An 18,849-nucleotide genomic window follows, 5' to 3' on the forward strand; every position below is an offset into this window, starting at 1 on the left:
TTCCTTTTGCTCGGGTTTTCCTTTGGGTGGAGTGACACTTTTACTTAAAAGTTCTGGCACTACCTTGCACATTTGAAAAACCATGCAAGTAGGGCTTGTCACTAAAACCTTCAGTTACAAAATCCTGGTTTTCTGCTGGTCACAGGAAGGCAGCAGAGGCAACGAGTCACACATGTAAGTGGAGTGAAGAGCCTCTCCTATCAATTTGGGCAACTAAAATATTGATTTCTGAGGGCAGCTTCCACAGGTTCAGCAAATTTACTGAGAGGAAGAGGGGAAGAAAGAAAAAAAGAGTATCATATCTAGTTAATCTCTAAATGATAGCAAACTTCAACCCACCGGCTAGGAAGAAACGTAATTCATTTAACAGAGGGAGAACACTGAACTCCATTCGCTTTAATTTAAAGCTGATGTTTAAAAACACATCAACAGACAGGTAAATATTTAATGCAAAATCTCATTATCTCCAACTGTATAAATGCAACTTCCTCACAGAAATGAAATGCCTTTTCAGTAAACAATTCTTAAGTTAGGCTCCAGGTGAGAAGATATCTGATTAAATGAAATACCTAAGCACATGGAACCACAAAACATAGTTCCAACATGCTGGAATTCTATCTGTTGAATTCAAGGCTTCAAGATTAATCTGGTCTGATCTGTTTGAGTGCTTTTTAGATAAAAGCAAGAGTGTGATACCATATTTACAGAAGGCCTGACATGTAAGTTTTATGTTTGCTCTTTCATGGATGAATCCAACATGTCAGTTAAAACTTGAAGTCAAATCATGCCACATCCATAAAATCTCATATAACCAAACTGAAGTGGGGAATGAGAACGGTTCAACTCAAGCAGACTCTAGGTAGGTGTGACGGTTGTACATATATTGTCAAAGTTTCCTTCTTCAGCTCCAGTTGAAGCTGAACGCATCACCTTTTAGGGCAGGCTATTTTCACAAGAGCACACCTTTTGCCAGGTTACTGAATGCTGGCACTCCTGATTTCTCAAATAGTATTTTGGCACATAACTGTGTTAGAAAAATCTTTGCTTTAGTGGAGGAGAGATATCACAGAAATCAGGATCCAGGAAGGCAAAGGCATTGTACAAGATGATGTTAAAAGCTTGAACTGGAAGTTGGATGATCTTAGAAGTTGGAAGAAACTGAAAATTAATTATCTTCCGGGGACAGTGGAGAAAATGAAACAAAATTCTATTAATTTCTTCAGCTAACAAGAGTGAACATTACTAACAGTATTCATGAGCAGAAAGGAACAAATAGATGATAAGAAATGAGAAGCGAGAAGACCAGAGCTTTCAGATTTAATGCCTCTTGGTCTAAAATACAGAAAAGAAGCACCATGAAAATATGCCTGTACTCTAAAATAAGTAATTATTTCAAAGTACTCTGATGTTCAAACAACAGAGTACAAAAGTCCTGCAGTATGCTTAAGGAGAGACATTATTTAAAAAAAAAAACCAGACCCAGAATGAAACACACACACACCCCCCGCAAATAAAATCCTACCACCCAAAAAACATTCCCCCATACCTAATTCCAAAATGAGAAGTGGTAGCTCCTTACTGAATTTTCTAAAGCAAAACAATATCTGCAAGCACAATTCCTAAAGTGCCAAATAATGCTTTCTATTCCAAATAATGCTTGCTATTCTATAATTCTGTACTTGAAAAGAGCTTTCAATCTAAACAAAACTCCTGAATTGTATTGAATCTCCCAAAGAACAGAGCAAATCGAGAGACATCTTCCCCTTTTCCACAGACAAGCCAGTGTTTTAGGGAATCTCTTCTCCCTTTGACATCAGAAATTAAGATCACGAACTTACATGATAGGAGATTAAAAAATTTGAGATTTTTTGGAGGAGCCAGGTTTTACTTTTGCTCTTTTAAAAATACATGGTTGACAGACTTAAAAAATCTGCACAAGAGAAAAGAGATACCTTAGCTACTTTCCTCCAGTTAAGACAGTCAAAGAAGTAATATGTTCCCCTCTCGTACGTATTGGTTTTCATTGTTGGCTCCATGCCGGGTGCCCTGGTGATCCATACTCGTTCTTCTTTGTGGTATCTCCAATCCCGGTTAAATCTTTCATTTTTAATAGGAAGGGAAAAGAATTTTTAGTATTAGTTCTCTGAACTTGACTTCATAAATTACAATTTTAAGGGTTGCGATCAAAACTACACAATGCATTCAAAACCAAAACAAAATTTCTAAGATATCATTATACTTACGATCTCATACCTCTTCCATACAATTACTACACCTCAAACTAATCACATATGAAACCTTAAGAAGTCTGGTAGCTTTAAACAACAAATTCTTTTTATGATCATTTATTGTTTTTCATTTTGTTGAACAAAGGTAAGTTAGATGTTTAATGACCACTGGCACTTGACACTTTATCACAGTGCTTCTTAATAATATCAAATTTATGAGAAAGACTTTTGATTTCTGCTATACGAATAAAAAAAATAAGTACAAAATAGAACCAAGGTTGGAGGATGTATTTAAAAATAGAAAAAGGTTTCCAGCTTTGCATTGGCTAAGCTACTGTTTTCAGTATCTATTTTTTTTTTTTTTTTACATCTACTACTTCATTACTGCAATAGATTGAATCACATAAGACTGACAAAATAGTTTGAACGTACAGCTCTACTGCTGCTAATAGCTGTAATACATCTCCTCCATTCATGTAATAGAGATAAAACAGGAGATCTTCTCCATATCGGCCAAGTTTTATTGCAGCCAGCTGCAAAAGATTGAAGAAAATGAGGATGAAAAATCACAACAGATAACTGTTTTAAGACATACTATCCCACTTAAATAACACAAGGACACATCCAGAACGTGCTTCCATCCTAAGTGGAAATTATATTCTAATATAACAAGACTAATAATTATTGAAACAATCATTTTTCTTCACTTTAGTTAACCCTTCCAACTTAAAATATACAACACAAAAATAAACAGAAGTAATGAATCAGCACCCTGCACCTGGGTGTATCCTCATCTATTTTTTTGAGTTAAAACCAGAACATTTACATGTATTTGCTCACTTCACACTCTATTTAAAGTAACACTACTACAACTTCTTACAATATTTCTCAGTGATCTCTCTTATGGAATTACAATAGTTGAAAGAAAATACATCTAAGAAAAAAATCCCTATTCAGGTAGATATGGAAAGCAACAAATAAATATGATAAAAATCTCAAACCACAATTCTGAGCTTATCTCAAGAAGAAATATCTCAACATGGCCTTTGAATATTGAAGTATATGGATTATAACAAACTTCTGCTTTGCATGGAGATATACTCTTAAAAACACAAGCTCTTTTGCTAACCATGCCCACTCTCAGTTTCGTCTTTTTCTAAGGTAGAATGAATGCCTGATATGTCCAATTAGCTGGTTAATGCATCACTTCTTAAAAAAAGATTGAGGACATCCATTAAAATGCACTGATTTCAAATATTACCCATCTGAAAGAAAATCCAGAAAATTACTGGTAATAAAAAACCAAAAAAATAAGCACACACACACACACACATACTTACCTTATCCCTAATGTGAATGTTAGTTAAGTATTCAGATGGAACATGGAAGTCTAAAAAAAGAATCGGAATTGATGCAACTATTAAGACATGTAAATTAATAAAATTTGCAAATATTAATATTGAATTGCATAGTTATTTCTCTCTTACCTATGTCTTGAGGTCGACAAGGCGATGATGCCCAGGGTGATGCAAATTTGGGATAAAGATTTCTGAAGAAACAGAAAAGCACAATTTCTCAAAATTAAAAACAAACGCCAAACCAATCAAACAAAAAAATCCCTACAACCAACCTCACAAACATAAAAACCATACCACACAACCAAAATTACTACCCGGGCTGAGAAGAAAGGAGAAAAGGAAATTTCCAGTCCACTTTGGTAATTATTATTAATTTTCTTTTTAATACGTGAAGTAAGATTGCATTTAAACTGCAAGGGAATCTACATGGCTAAAATCTCATTTTTTTCTATTATTCATTTAACTGCAATGCCAGAGATCCCAACCCTTTTTGGGGATCCAATTTTACACAGGGTTTCAATTCTCTTAGGAACAGCTGCCACAAGCATTGTGGGTTCCAACTTATTAGTCTGTGATTTAAAAGGGGAAGAAAAGCTTATACTTGCAGATGATTTCTTTTTTAAACTGATCAGTAAAGATTTTACTCTTCTAAATTTCAGCGATAACAAAAAAATTGAATCCCAGCACAACATGAACATAAGTTTATTATGATTTAATATTTTTCTTCCATACAGATTTTGCTAACATAATTTAAAAAAAAAAAAAAAAGCCATTAGTTTAACAAAGAGAAAATGATGAACCTTCCAAATCTACTGCAATGACTGATGTACTGAGGAATGAGTTTTCTTATTAACATGTAAAGAAGCGGAAAAAAGGACACAGCAAAAAGTACTTTTGGAAGGTAGCTACAGCCTGCTTTTAATTATCCATTATAGCATTCTATTGTGGCAAGTTTTGTAAATGAAAATTGACGATGGTATTTTCTGCTTCTTTCTTGTTAAAGTCCTAATAACTGCTATATATTAAAAAAAAAAAATTGGAAGCCTACCAAATCACCTGAACACAACCAGCTCCCAGCTGAGCCAAAAACTACCCTGATCAAGTGGTGTCAATCTCACTATGGGCGAAATGATCTTACTGTTAGCAAAAGCTTATGCTTTAGAGTCTGAAGGAACATTTCAGTGGCAATATCTGCAGATGTTGAAAATAAACCCATTTTCCTTCTACTGAAAGCATGGACAGGCGTTGCCCCAAGAAGAGGAGCATCCTGCAACTTCATCACCTCATGCAAGCCCTAGAGGTTTAGTTTCTGAGGGCAAAGAATGCAGGACTTTACAGACTCAGACCGTACCCCTGTATGTAATAAAAACTAAAGAGTTTGTGCACAGTGTTCCCTCTATGAAACAAATAAAAGCCTACTAATTTAATATTTTTTCAAGGAGGTATTGGACAGTCTGCAGCCTCTTTGATGAATACTTCAGAAAGTTTCGGAACATGAGCAAACAACTATGTAATCTCTAGAGAATTAAACAAAGCAATGCCATTTCTTTCATTTTTGTTTATGCAGAATTGTAAGATATTTTAAAGAATTAGAAGCATACCTCGTAACAAACAAATAAAGGACTGTACAAGCAATACACAATCATTAACAACTGAAATAAATCTTAACCTACCTGCACAGAAAATCTATATAAAACCAGGAGTTAGAAGGGTTAATTCAAACCATTAGAGATATATACAGAATTCTAAACTTTTTTTCTAAAAGTACATTCTTTGCGCTAAGTGTTTAAGTTGGACAGGCAATTGTACCACCGGAAGCACCTCACAAGGCAGAAAAATTCAGCTTTCCACACATGAAATGCTTTTACTTTTTCAAATGACAATCCATAAAGCAAGCAAAGGATGATTAACGTAAGGCAAGATGGCAGGCCAGACACTGAGGATGGCACAGACTGTTTGGAAAGCTTTTCTGGAGGATGAAATAAAACCAGCTTTATGATATAGAACTGTCTGGTTTAAATATTAACACTATCCCCTCCATCCAAGACCCCAAACACCCCATATACAGTAATTAAATGTTGAAAATGTTAAAAAACTCAGCTATTCGCAGCATTGTTGCTACGGAAAAGCAGCAGCATGCCAGCTATATGCCCTGTTCATGTACGAACACACACTAATGATTTGGGTGCTGTATTCAGGAGCTGCATGAACTAACACAGCTACCAGTCATCACAGCATCAAAGGATGTTTAGTATTCTTTTGAATGAAGGTACTATGTAAACCTATGAGTTTTTATTAGTATGTAGACTTTGCAATAGGTGTGTTAAGCTTAAGCTTTATGTTAGTCATTAAAACTAATGAATAATATTGAATAAAATAGGAAATAGTATCACCAAAAGTAGTATCACTACTACTGTTCAGCATGCTTACACCTAGACAAAGCCGCTGCAGAACCAAACAACACTCCACCTGTGTCTAGGAACAACTCAAGAATTCGGCTACAGATGTACTTGAAATTATTTCAATGAGCAAAGGCTCATTTCAGCTGAAAAGCCTCAAATTAAGTTTGAGCAACTGATACTGAGAACAGCAAATTATTTAAGAAGATACTATATTACCGTAACACATTCTGCAAACAACTACAGACTTTGGATGATTGTTTTGAAATATTTTTAGAAATGCCAATGGCATAACATTTTGACAAACTTTTTATATAAGCTCTATAGAAAGAATTTCTGGAAGTGGCAATTTCTAAAAAGTTACATATCTAGAAAGAAATTAATAAATTACTGCAAATTATTTCAATAGAGAAAAATCACAGGCCATTTTTCCTATGCTTTCCCTCTCACCTTGACATCCTCATATATTAATCTTGCTGAACGCACATGTTCAGAGTGCAGGTCCATATAAATTTGTGAAACATAGAAACTGTGCGTGTGTACACTGTTTGGTCTTTGTTGTGTTAATATAATATGTGCAAACCTTAAAATGCATGAACGACTGTCAATAAAGCTAACACTATGTAAATCTCTGCTGAAACAAAACGATGGGAGATTCTCAACTGAAAGTCAAGAGTATAAGAAACTAAATTTCTCTCACAATCACTATCTCCTAGAAGATAAGTGTTTTTGTCCAAACTGATTTAGGTTCCTTTTGTAACTAGCAAAAAAGAGAGGTACCCAGGGCTGGTGATTTATCTCACCTCTCTAAAGTACCTATCTTACCATTAGTGCAGTTAGTAACTGCTCTTCTCCTCACTGTCACCGCAGGAAGCCTAGTTAGGTGAACTGAATGACTAGAAGTTAAATATAAAACTACATTTTCATTTAAATTAATCTTTGGTGCAGGGTAGCACTGCAGATGCTCTGTTCATTATTACACTAATATATACCGAATTTACCCCCTAAATCACTAAGAATTAAGTGTAGATATTCTCAAGGAATATTATTGTTTGAAAAATAACATATACAGCAAATTTATTAACACTACACTGTCAATTCCTTTAAGAAACTAAAGAAGTTAGAAGAATACACAAAGCTACTAGGTTTATTGGAAGCTCATATACAAAGACCTTAGCATTCCTGGAAGCATGATTATCTTGTTATGAAAATAGTATTTTACGCTCATATTTTCAAATTTTATTTAGCAAAATACCTTGTGGGTTTGATAGTCGCGTGAGCTGAGTGAGCCTATTACGAATGACAGCATAATCAAATCAAACTGAAGATAGTACTTAAAACCAAAAACTTACTCCGGAGAGTTGAGATTGAGACCTAGTGTTGTTAAATCACTTCCTAATGCAAGATGTACCATTCCCGGATCTGTCTCTGCTGCCCTGATGAACGTTAACAAGCCAATCATTCCAAACTGGTCCGTCACCATCCCTTGAGGAATGTTGGTAACCCGACCTGGGCAAAAAGAACAAATTAAGTTTTCGCCTTTCACAAAGCGAAGGAAATCAACAAGGTGATCCAAATGACTGTCAAGACTTCTAAAGAAGAAGAAGAAGTGGAATGACACATACCGTCAGGTAACACCTGGATCCCTTTTTTCTGCTGGTTGTTGTTTTGCGTAGTTGAACTTTTGTCTCCAGGAAACTTGGGCCCATCTGTGCTGGATGATGTTTTGCCTGATGTACTCAAATTCTATTAAAAATAATTTGCAGAGTCAGTATGACGGAAACAAACCAAAACAGAAAAACCTGTTGCCTATATATTTCAGCACTAAAATGGAACCAAGCTGCAGCTTTTGAGTTCTGTTGCCAAACCTTGTAGTAACATTTAACACTTCCTAAAGTATACCTGTCTTACAGTAAGAGCTACTAATGAGCCTGTAGCTCGCAGTCTAAAAGGATAAGAAAATGTTTTACACCTTGTGTTTGAATACACAGTGGATATCCCAAGTGCCTGCGACTAGAGGATATTTTGGATTCATCACACCTTATATTTTTCCCCGTACAGTCTTGCTCCTGCATAACACTCCATGACGTAGCAACAGATAATAACTCGAGGCAATTTCAGGTGCAAGCAACACAGAGTTGGCACATTTGCAACTATCAGGAAAGAGATGTAAACACTATGTTTGGCAAGAAAACTGTGATTGCACTCCAGGAGCCCATTTACTGACAAAAGATATCTTCCACAACTATGATTTCTTACTCTTTATTGTTCTTTAGAACAAGTCTGCAGTAACACAATGTGATCACATTTACTCCCTCCTTCCTTAACATATTCAACGCTAACTGTATCAGAACATTTTCCACAAGATAAATCTGGCCACAACATCCGAGGGCTTCCTACGCTTCCTCTTAGCTCTTTTTTGAACGGTTGCATTTTTCAGTTTTCACGTGAGTTCGTAGTCACATCTATTACCTACTCATCAGCATTTATGCCACCCTGATTAACATGTTCTGTGCAACCTGAAGTAATAAAACCACCAGAAACTAGAACATTTTGTCAAATACTGTAGGAAACTGTTCTCTGCCATCCAAATTTTATTCACCTTTCATTTGTAATAAAAAAGTATTTTTATTGCAAATCTTTCAGACTAAACAATGACAAAAAACCCCATACATTTTATGATCTAAGCCCTATATCTAACGCATGATAACTACAACAATATTTGAGATACAATGTATCTCGTAAGTCTACAACATAACCATGAGTGCAATGGTCTCTATTAAAATAGCTTGTTCCCTCTGATTTCATTTCCCCATCAACAATTTTACCTTGAAGTGATATTGTAGCACCTAACTTTTAATGGATTTGACAGTTTTGAAGTAAGATATTATAATGTGTAAACTACTACTACTGCTGAGAGGCACCAACAGCGAAAAATGAGCTAGAATTGGTAGAAAAAGAAATTATGAACTGAAAAAGTAGAAAAAAATATGTATCTCAAAAATACATTTTGAGGTGTTCCTGTAAGTTCCTCCCTGGCCTCTCTCCCCTATACGAAAGGATACAGAGAAGTTAAAGGAAAGTAAGGAAGTAATGCTGTAGTGACCATTGGGATTAAAAGCCTTTCTGAGAAATTCCATTTACATAGTTATATTTGAAATGTTGCTTATGTAAAATTTCTTATTAGAGGAGCAAATTTGAAAATCTTACACTACAAATCTAGTGACTGCCCATTTTAAAATATATTCATCAAAAGATGTATGAACACTCCAAATAAAAGAAGATTTAAAGGTTTGCTTACAGATTTATTGTCATCATTACTCGATGTTGGGTCTTTGTAGCTGGAGCCTGGTAATGCTGGAAAATCTTCGTTGTGTATTGAAAAGTCCTGGGACTGCTCACTTGCTGGTTTTGTTACCATTCCAACTATCACCAAAATGAAAGCAGGAATAACATTAAATGACTGCTAAATAAAGAACTTTCTGCTGTTGAACTTGCTTACTGTCCATTTTCATTATGGGCAAGGTGTACGGCAGAAACAACTTTCAAAAAACACAGGTAAACCAAAACAACGCATATTCATTTAAAACACCCACACACATTAGACTAAAGCCTCTTATTTAAGTGTGAGCTGAGAAACACTCTGGGTTAAATTCACAGACACATCCCCACTTCTTTAAGAAAGAAGCCCAGTCCCTTTACCAGGAACAGCACCTGTTTTGCACATCTAAATAATCAAATCATCTTTACAGGCATTATTAAAGAGGTCTTAAAGGAAATCCACTGATGAAGGAATGATGTACTGCTTTTAATATGATAATACATTTTTCCTCCATCCCCTAACGGCATGAAGAATTTCTTAGCATAACCTCTTCAGAAGAACATACTCTTACAGGATGCTGAGCTAACTTGCGACAGAACATACCACCAATGAAACACTTGCCCGTCACATAAGAACGACTCCCAATTTCAGTATGAAAACTGAAAGCATTTAGCCTGCAACTCTCAGTGCTCTGACCCTAATTTTAAGAAAGTAGGCCAGTCACATTGGAAAATGGATTCTGACTACTGAAATGCATCATTTTTTTTTTTTTTTTAAAGCCAGCTAAAAACAAAACCAAACAAACCAAAACAAACACAAACAACCAAAGAGCCTCCACATGACACACCCAAGGGCAAATGTTCTTTGTGGAGACAGAGAATACAGTGATTTGGTTGCAAACAACACTGCACTCGAGGAAGACAGAAGTAGTCTAGGGCATTATTTTGGAAAGATTCTTAATAGATGTATAGGATCTAAAACAACTCAGTGGCTGACAATATATATGACTTTCGCTAGTATTCCAAAGATAGAGATCAAAGTTTCTTTATTTAAGAAAAAAACCCCACAAACAACACCACACTAAGTTCATCTTGTTTGCTATTCAGCCTTTTCATCCAGAGTTAGTATGATTTCTTCTTCCAGTGGATGAATGAAACTGATAATGAATTAACTGTGCTGCATATTCTCATTCTATCAAAAAATTATCTGAAGGATCATCTGCTTAAATAAGCTAAGTATGAAGAAAGTATGTCTCTGCTCAGTTTCAAACCGTCCTTCACTTGACCACAACCAAAAGCACTCTCCACTTCTTGTTGCTGGAGACAGTGCCCGTGCATCTCATACCCCTGTTTCTTGACGGTTTCTACCACCATGCCCATCTCGTGCATTAAGCAGATGCTCAAGATACCTCTTCAGACAGAGAAATTCCATTCCTGGTTCACCACACAGTTGAGCGATTAGCTATGCTAGCACCAAAACGGGGAAATGCTATAAGCACAGGAGCAATTACAGATTACTTCTTCTATGGGGCAATACTGCTGAATGCTTAACTGCAGTTCCATTCTAGAAGTGCATCTCTGCAGATCTCCTTCCTCTCCTGTACCAACCTTCTATGTAATGGCTTCTCTTTCAGACAGACCAAATCTCAGGTAAACCACAAGCCACATTAGCTCTCCATTCTCAGTGTGAATTTTCAGTGCCTTTATTCAGGGAAGTGACATTTCTCTGTGCTTAGGAGCGTTCGAGTTGAACCTGTTTAGCTGTTTCTCACAGCTATCTTATACAGATGGCCCTGGTTACACCCAATCCATGAGGCTACTTTCTCCTGATAACACAATATCTATTATTTCTCTCCAATTACAGTCGGGGATATCTCTGAAAAACACTAGCTTTTAATAGTTAGAAAACACTGGGTTATTTTTGGCTAGAAATTTGACAAGTGTCACAAAAAGAACTTAAGGTTACAACAGCAACTTTTCAGAATAGCTAACGCAACATGCATCACAAAATCTACTAAAGCAGTAAGAAAAAGAAAATACTGTGCTTCACGCTAAGCTTACCTGAATTTTTTCCAGACCCAAATAATAAGATTTGTATCCAGCTTAAAAGTTTTTCCTTTTATTATTTTTAAGCTGTTCAGCAAGAATTATGTAAGAAACAAACTTGGAATCTGACTGATAACAGTTGATGCTTACAGGTTATTTTTAGAAATCTGATCATCATAACAGTGACAGTGAACAGTGCTACAGCAAATACTACCAATACACAATGAAAATATACAGCACGTTTACAGCTGCTGACATTTTACACAATAACATCTCTAGTAATTGAATATTATTTCCACAATTTACTACTCAGATCTTAACAGTTCTTGTATATAAGCAACTAGAAAACAACCTATGGCCTAAGAAATGTCTATAGAGTGAGCAGCTTCAGAGTCATCATAGTATATGGACTGACAACCCCAGCAACCTCTATTGATGGTAAAAACAAAACAGATTACGTTTCAATAGCTACAAAAGCCTGAGGGAATCTCCAGTCCCAGAGATATTGATTATTTATTTTCAAAAACAAGACTTAGGAACTCAAGTGTCAGGCATTTTTGAAAAGACTACCTACTGTCTTATGAAAAGCAAAAAGTGAATGAAGCAAAGACCTATTTCATTCAAAGAGCTTTCAAAACTATAGTCTTACCATAGGGTGCCCTTCCAGCTAAAGGGTTTATTAATGGAGTTGGATTGCCACTTCCTTCCCTTCTGTTTCTGTCTGCTAGTGCTGGAAAATCTGAGAGGTCCAGTCCTGTCACATTTTCACTTCCATCTACAATAAAAAGATATTTCAAATTCCCTCAGTTTTACTCAAAGACTTCATTATGTGCAAGATAAATTTAGGATATATTTTCTTTCTTCTAGTTGATCTTTTTACTGTTACTACTATTATTACAAAAAAGTACAACCTCTGTGTCATGAGACTAGCCTAAGGAGCATCAAGATGTTTGAGGGTTGTTCATAAACAAGAGCTAGTCAGCAGTATTTAGTACCAAGCTCTACTAATTTTCAATTAAAGACTGACACATAAAATACAGGCAGACTACCAAAATTACAGTACTAGGCTGGGTAGCCTGTTTAAAATTAAGAACTAACAAGAGCTATCAAGAAAATTGGGAGAAGATAATAACCCATATTAGCAGCAGCATCAGGGAGCTCTTTTGTACTCAGGTAAGAAAAAGCTGAGGCAGCTGAAGAGCCAACGCAGTGCAAGTTACGCGGGACCATTTTTCAATTTGCAGCAGAAAATACTACACAGGCAAGGCCAGACTTGCAACTCTATAAAGATGCACAAGGTTCTAGGGGATGTCCAAACGCTTCCGCTCTGTGATGTCACCAGTACCTCAAGCTGCTTTGTATACACAGCCACCTACACAAACATCAGCACGGACAAATCTGAGGCATTTCTGCACATTTTCCCCTCTCCAGTTCATTACATTGAGGTGAAGGAAAAATTCCCAGAGAAAAATCCCAACTGAAACAACCGATTGAAAGGATTACATTTTAAGCCAGCTGTTCAAAATGAGTTTGTGATTTCAAAAAATTCTTTCCCGCTGCTTTTACTCTATATAATGGTTTTGTAGAAAATGGATATATCTTTTCTTCTCTGATCTCCTTTTCAATTCCATAAGCTATTTTGCATTTCTCTGTGACTAGGAATAATCTATATTCATGTGATGTACAGTCAGTATGCTGCAGAATACTTTCACTTTGCCTTCAAAAGTAGTAAAATCAATTGTTATGAAGTAGTAACAGTTTCATAGCACCTCTCTTGAAGCAGCACTTCTATGGAACAACTTGAAAATTATAACAGAGTTCCATTCCAAAAGCACAAAATATTTTCAATTAGACTTAGTAAAAGTATCTCCCTACTGTACTTTAACATCAACACTAATCAGAGTAAACTCACCTGTTCCATTAAAAATGTTACTTGATAAGGAGTTATTCATTCCAAACGCCTGATTTCTGTTCATCCCAAATCCAGACATACTGTGAAAAAAAATCCAGGAAGTCAGACAAAAGGGTATGCATACTTTGTAATTCCCAGTGGAAGGCATTAACACTTAAATTATTTCAAGTTTAAGCAACCCACATTAGCCTAAACTCAGTTTCTAATTATTTCCTCTTATATTTCTGAAAACTCTGAGCAGCAGCAGTAGGCACTTCTCAATCAAGACACCTGCAATGAATTCAAAGTAACTCAGCTTTTTAAGAGCCACTGTGTCTTAAGACACATGTCAACTATCACGTTATGACAAACGTGATCGTTACTCAATAATTTCATATGAAAAACTGAAGCAGCAGTAGTGAAGAGCCAGTCTGCTATCCATTCATTCACAGGTGGGATTGGATCGGAAGTGATCAAGTTTGTCCTGACTCAGTTATAAGCTGAACGGTTATGGTGTGCAATCATCACCACGTACATATGGCACTATTACGAGCACAGGGACGGTCTCTGCCACACAATGGCTCCAGCTAAACGGAAGTTCATATGGTCAGGCAAAAATGCTTAAAGACACCTAAATATCATATAGGACTACTGTGGTCCAAAATACACCCTCACAAATGATCTGCTTCACTCTGCGTCAGCTGGAGACGTTGAGAAGCCCAAAACAGGCCCCGGTGAGTGCAATTCTGAATTTCTGCCCTATAAGAAATCAGAACATACATTTTTCCCAGGTAACAGCATGGAAGTAGATGCTTTAGAAGTTTCCGTAAATAAAAATGTAGAATGTTTTCCTAGTGGAAATTTTACCTACACAGACTTTTCCACAGTTACAAATGTGAAGCGTTTAATTTCAATTTGAAATTCCCCTAAATGCTTCATTCCTGTCCTGTTTTGCTTTCCCAAGGTGGTGTATTTGAAAGACATCCAGACCTTTGACACCTCATGCAGCTGAGGAAACACATTCCTGGTATCATCTGTGAATTCTACACCTGGTGAGAGCACCAACAGAAGACAACTTGATTTTGTGGGCATATAATCTAGCCTGATGACAGATGGTATTTCTCATGGAAAGGGGTTTTTGTTTGCTTTTAAAGTCATTAGAAATAACCATGTTAAGTATTTCAGGGACAATGAAGGGATTACACCACAAAATGCATACTTATCTACAACCACCTGTAACCTGTTTTACCAAGGTAACTAAGAAAGGGAAAGTGAAATATTTATTTATGTTCAAAGACCTAGAAGCTTTCATTGCTTCAACTAAGGCAGCACTTCATGGAAGTGGCATAATTTATGCACCTGTAAAGGAAACACTGTAATTCTTTTTTCCAAGTATAATTTCAAAATTTTGTTAAATATATCAATTATCAATTGGATACATACTACTGCCATGGTTCTGTAGGGTAGTCAACTCTGGCATAAGAACTTGTCATTGTTCCAGTGATATTTCCTTCTCAACTTGTAAAAATTGTGGTTTCTTGAAAATCAGATACAGAATGCAAACAGTGAAGGATGAGGATTTAAATTCAAATGTTCCTACAGACAAGGATTTAACTACCTACCCTACTGCCAACAATATCTGAACAAGTACTTTGTACTTGTATCAGTACATGTACAGTCTCCAAAGTACATGTATCAGTCTCCAAAATAATTGTCCTCTACATGCAGAGTTTTAAAGTATGTTACTATTTCAACTTTTTGTGATGCTCAAGTTTCAAAAATAATTTTACAAGATAATTTCATATTTTAAAGTATCATCTCCTTTACTTGCTGCTATACATCACAGGAAAGAAAAGGCAAATTCTATGTAATCAGAGGCAAGACACAAAGTCTTCTCATACTCCAAGAACATAAACTACTACTACCAAATCTCTATCGCTGCAATTGAGAAATACATTTTTATGCCTATATCAGTGTGAAACTACAGAAGTAAATAGCCTGACCAAGTTTCAGATAACCATGAGATTAGTTTTCACCTTCCTTTATCCATTTTGTAAAATACTAGATTGGGTTAAAGGTGGCACTTGAGTGCCATGAGCTTGTCTGTGCTCTATGTAAGAGTCAGTCCTCTGGGGAAAGGCCTGAAGGCAGAAAAACTGGGAGTACAGAGATCGTGAGGCTGTGGAATGAAGCCTGGAAAGCAGTCAGCTGTGTTAAGCTGTAACTACACACATTAAATAATCAGAATCAACACACTTTTTACTACAAGTTTATCAGTATGAACTAAGCATAAACTCAGCACGAGAAGACAGAAAGCCTAATGATTTATGATGTTAGAATCTTGCCCAGAGTTAGAAAAAGAGCAGAAGTGATTGAGGAGCTTTTGGCATCCAAACAAGCACCAAATCCTTAACTGAACAGCAAACCACTTTCTCTACATTATTCCAGAATTTAAAGAAGTAAAAAACTAAGTCCCTACAGTATCTGAATCAGTTAACTATTCTTCCAGCATCACTACTGTGCTTTTAAATCTTGCCCTTCTTCTTCGCAAACTTCTAGATGAACTGTCTTAAATTGGGTGCATATACCTTCAAAATGACGATAAGTTTCAAAACTAAACTTGGGAACTCATGAGAAACATCACATATTTTAAAGGAGCAGCAGTAGAAATTCAAGAGTCAGAAACAGAATTTAGCTTGAAGGCCTCAAGACGATTGTGTATTAGAAGCAGCTTGAAAGTTTATTTCCAGGAGACAAGAACACACAAAGCAGCTTTTGAGCTTTGTTCTAATGAATAAAAATTAGATTTCCAGAGCAGCATTTAAGCATGTCCATGGCTGCAGAGGGATGGTCCAACTAAACAGCCTTACCTGTTCACAGTAAAAGGTTGTCGAGAGGGTTGCTGCTTTGGCATACATATTATGCTTGGAGAGCTTCTGTTGGGGCTGCCTAACCCTGAACTGCTCATGCTGTTTGTCCTGCTGGGAATTCCAATGCCCTGACCAACCTGGGAGTGGTTCATCATATTCCTTGGATTCATAGGCAATATCCCCCTGAAAGAGAAAAACCATCCACAGAGATGAATCTGTACAATAGTATTTGGTTACTCATTGAGATTATTATGTAGGATGGACTTGTAGATTACTAATGCAGCATGGACTCTGAGCTGTTGCAACTTAATTTGTGCTTAGCATCAATATAGCATGTTTGGATTACCCTCTAATTAAAGCAGTTTTGGACTTCTTCAGAAATACCAGATGACCCATCACATACTAATCGAGTCCTTGGTCAGGTTTAGATAAATACTTAAGCATTATGCATTTGAGAAGGTGTTACAGCTCTTTTTTTTTAATGAGCACTTCAGACCTACTACCTTAATATTCTTATATGGCGTATGACATCCACTAAAAAACTTTAACTGTACATTTACCAGAACAATCAAAAACCAGCCTCTTACATTCTGAAGCAGAATTTGCCAGAAATTTGTCCTTTACATAGAAAAATCAAATACTGTCTTACAGTAAGTCCTTACTGTTTTACAGTATTATTTCCCTAACACAGGCAGTGGTCAATAGAAACATCTTTTTTATTTTATTATTTTATTTTTTTTTAATAAATCAGACTGTAAAGTAGCTGAGGCAAAATATGCAGAACACTTAACAAGAGCTCTGCAGAAAGACACAATGGCAGAAATATTGGCTATCAATAAATACCTGCTCGGAGATGGAGGCGTGTGAAGTGACATTGTTGGTACCCCTGTTGTTGGCGTTACGTGGCTCGGTAACTGAGTGCCTTGTGATAAGCTGCGATTTAACTGAGGGGTATTGTTGCTCATTCCCCTCATTGGAAGGCCTAGTGCACCTATTGAAAAAAAATTCAGAGGGGTGGAGATATAGAGCAATCAGGAACAAAGTCTTCTCCATCAGGTGTAGATGGAAACAGTTTATGCTGACAACCCATAAAAAAGTGTAAAGACTGAAGGAAAGTGCAGTGTAAAAACGAAGTCCTTGTTTGCATAGTAGAAGCCCAATTAGTTCAAATTTAGCCCCATTTCTCTTAAACTTCAGGAAGGCTCTTTAAGGAATTTCTGCATTTGAGTCACTAACAATTTTTTTCCTTTGAGATGTATTATGGCAGAGAAAGGGTTCAGAGTTTTGAAGTTTTTGATGAGGACATGAAAACCTACCAATTATCTCCAAAAAGGCAGCATTTTGAGAAAATTAGTAACTGCACTCAAGAAACACGTTAACTATTTCTGAATAAATTAGTATACATTTGGCTAGTATTTAGAAAAGTGACCTGTCTTGTTAAAAATTAAGCACACCTTTAACAAAAAAAATGAAGTTATGAATATTTAGTTAACAATAACATTGCTTTTAGGACTACTAAACCAACATTTTAGGCCAGTTCTCTGTAAAGTTCAAGTTGCTTCTGTTTGCTAATAGAACTTCAGTGTCCATGACCAAGTGAAGTTCAATCTTTTGAGAAAAGAAAGCTAACAGAATTTTAACTGCCCTCTATTAGCATTTTAAAATATGCAAAAGATTTTTAACATTGTGATCAAAAGTATTTCCTACTAAACAACTGAGTGCGATAGAATAAAGCAAGCACTTCAGTGAGGTAAAAAAATAAATTACTTTAGAACAGCAAAAGATAACCAGTTGCTGCCCTGTCTCAAAATGTCCAAAAACTTTATGAAGTTTCTCATCATTCTCACATCATTTTTGTGTGTTTATGAAGTTTCGGAATGATGTTCAAAAACAAGAAAAAGTCATTTAGTGCAACGTATCAACAAAAACAAACTTAGCATACAAAATGTGACAGCTATAAGTAATGGTCCCTACTGCTTTGGTGTAAGGCTGCTGAGGTAGACTCACAGAACTCAAAACCCTATCTTGCAGACCAAATAAAAGAAAAATGATGATGAACTAGCACTTTCTCATGGTAGATCACCCCTGCAGAAGAGCTGAATATGCCAGTGTATAACGTGATTAAATACTAAGAATGGAAAGAATGGAGGTAGCATATGCTCAGGTTATTATCACGGGCAAGGTCTGAAGAAACCTCCCAGTCACTTACCTCTCACATTTTAAGAATTGCTGTCTGTCCCTGTCCTACCCTACAATTTGCAATCCAAGAAGTTTGCAATATCACTCAAAGTTCTGATGACTTTCAAATTTATCTCTATACATTCAGATTAAGAGGTGTAACTTGCTATAGCAAGCCTCCTAAGATTTCATTAAATGCTGATTATATCAAAGTGTTCACTGTAAATATTTTGGCAATTTGCTGCATCAGAATAATTTCAGTGAGCATAAATCTATAAATCATATTTAATGCTGATTAACAATTAGGTGGAATTTTAAAAATAAAATGATAAAGAAAAGATACATACACTTCCAAACTAGATACAGTACACTGAAAAACATGATTACAATATTCAGGTTAATTTTATGCAAGCATTTGTTTCAGCAAAGCCAGTTTTACACTGATGGTTATTTCTTATCGTTGGCTTTCTTTAAACTAGAACTTTGAATAAGTAGGGCTTTTACAGTGAAGTAGAACTGTAATCCTGTGGCTGCCAAGTAGGGGCAGTTGAAATATTC

At 36.0% G+C, this 18,849-nt stretch overlaps 1 protein-coding gene across 9 annotated transcripts in view; it reads right to left on the reverse strand.

Moving 5' to 3' along the window:
• Positions 1-18,849, reverse strand: part of CNOT2 (CCR4-NOT transcription complex subunit 2) — a 90,458-nt gene that overhangs the window by 6,608 nt on the left and 65,001 nt on the right. For all 9 annotated transcript variants that reach the window (XM_080357438.1, XM_080357431.1, XM_080357436.1 and 6 more), the window contains 11 exons: positions 16,957-17,104; positions 16,114-16,296; positions 13,265-13,344; positions 12,002-12,127; positions 9,287-9,411; positions 7,611-7,731; positions 7,338-7,494; positions 3,716-3,777; positions 3,569-3,618; positions 2,661-2,761; positions 1,953-2,097 (listed from right to left, as the gene is read on the reverse strand). In XM_080357438.1, coding sequence (XP_080213564.1) covers positions 1,953-2,097; positions 2,661-2,761; positions 3,569-3,618; positions 3,716-3,777; positions 7,338-7,494; positions 7,611-7,731; positions 9,287-9,411; positions 12,002-12,127; positions 13,265-13,344; positions 16,114-16,296; positions 16,957-17,104 — 1,298 coding nt within the window. The remainder of the gene's footprint in view (positions 1-1,952; positions 2,098-2,660; positions 2,762-3,568; positions 3,619-3,715; positions 3,778-7,337; positions 7,495-7,610; positions 7,732-9,286; positions 9,412-12,001; positions 12,128-13,264; positions 13,345-16,113; positions 16,297-16,956; positions 17,105-18,849) is intronic.

Source organism: Nesoenas mayeri, assembly GCF_963082525.1.
Source record: "Nesoenas mayeri genome assembly, chromosome: 1".
NCBI classification, from domain to species: domain Eukaryota; kingdom Metazoa; phylum Chordata; class Aves; order Columbiformes; family Columbidae; genus Nesoenas; species Nesoenas mayeri.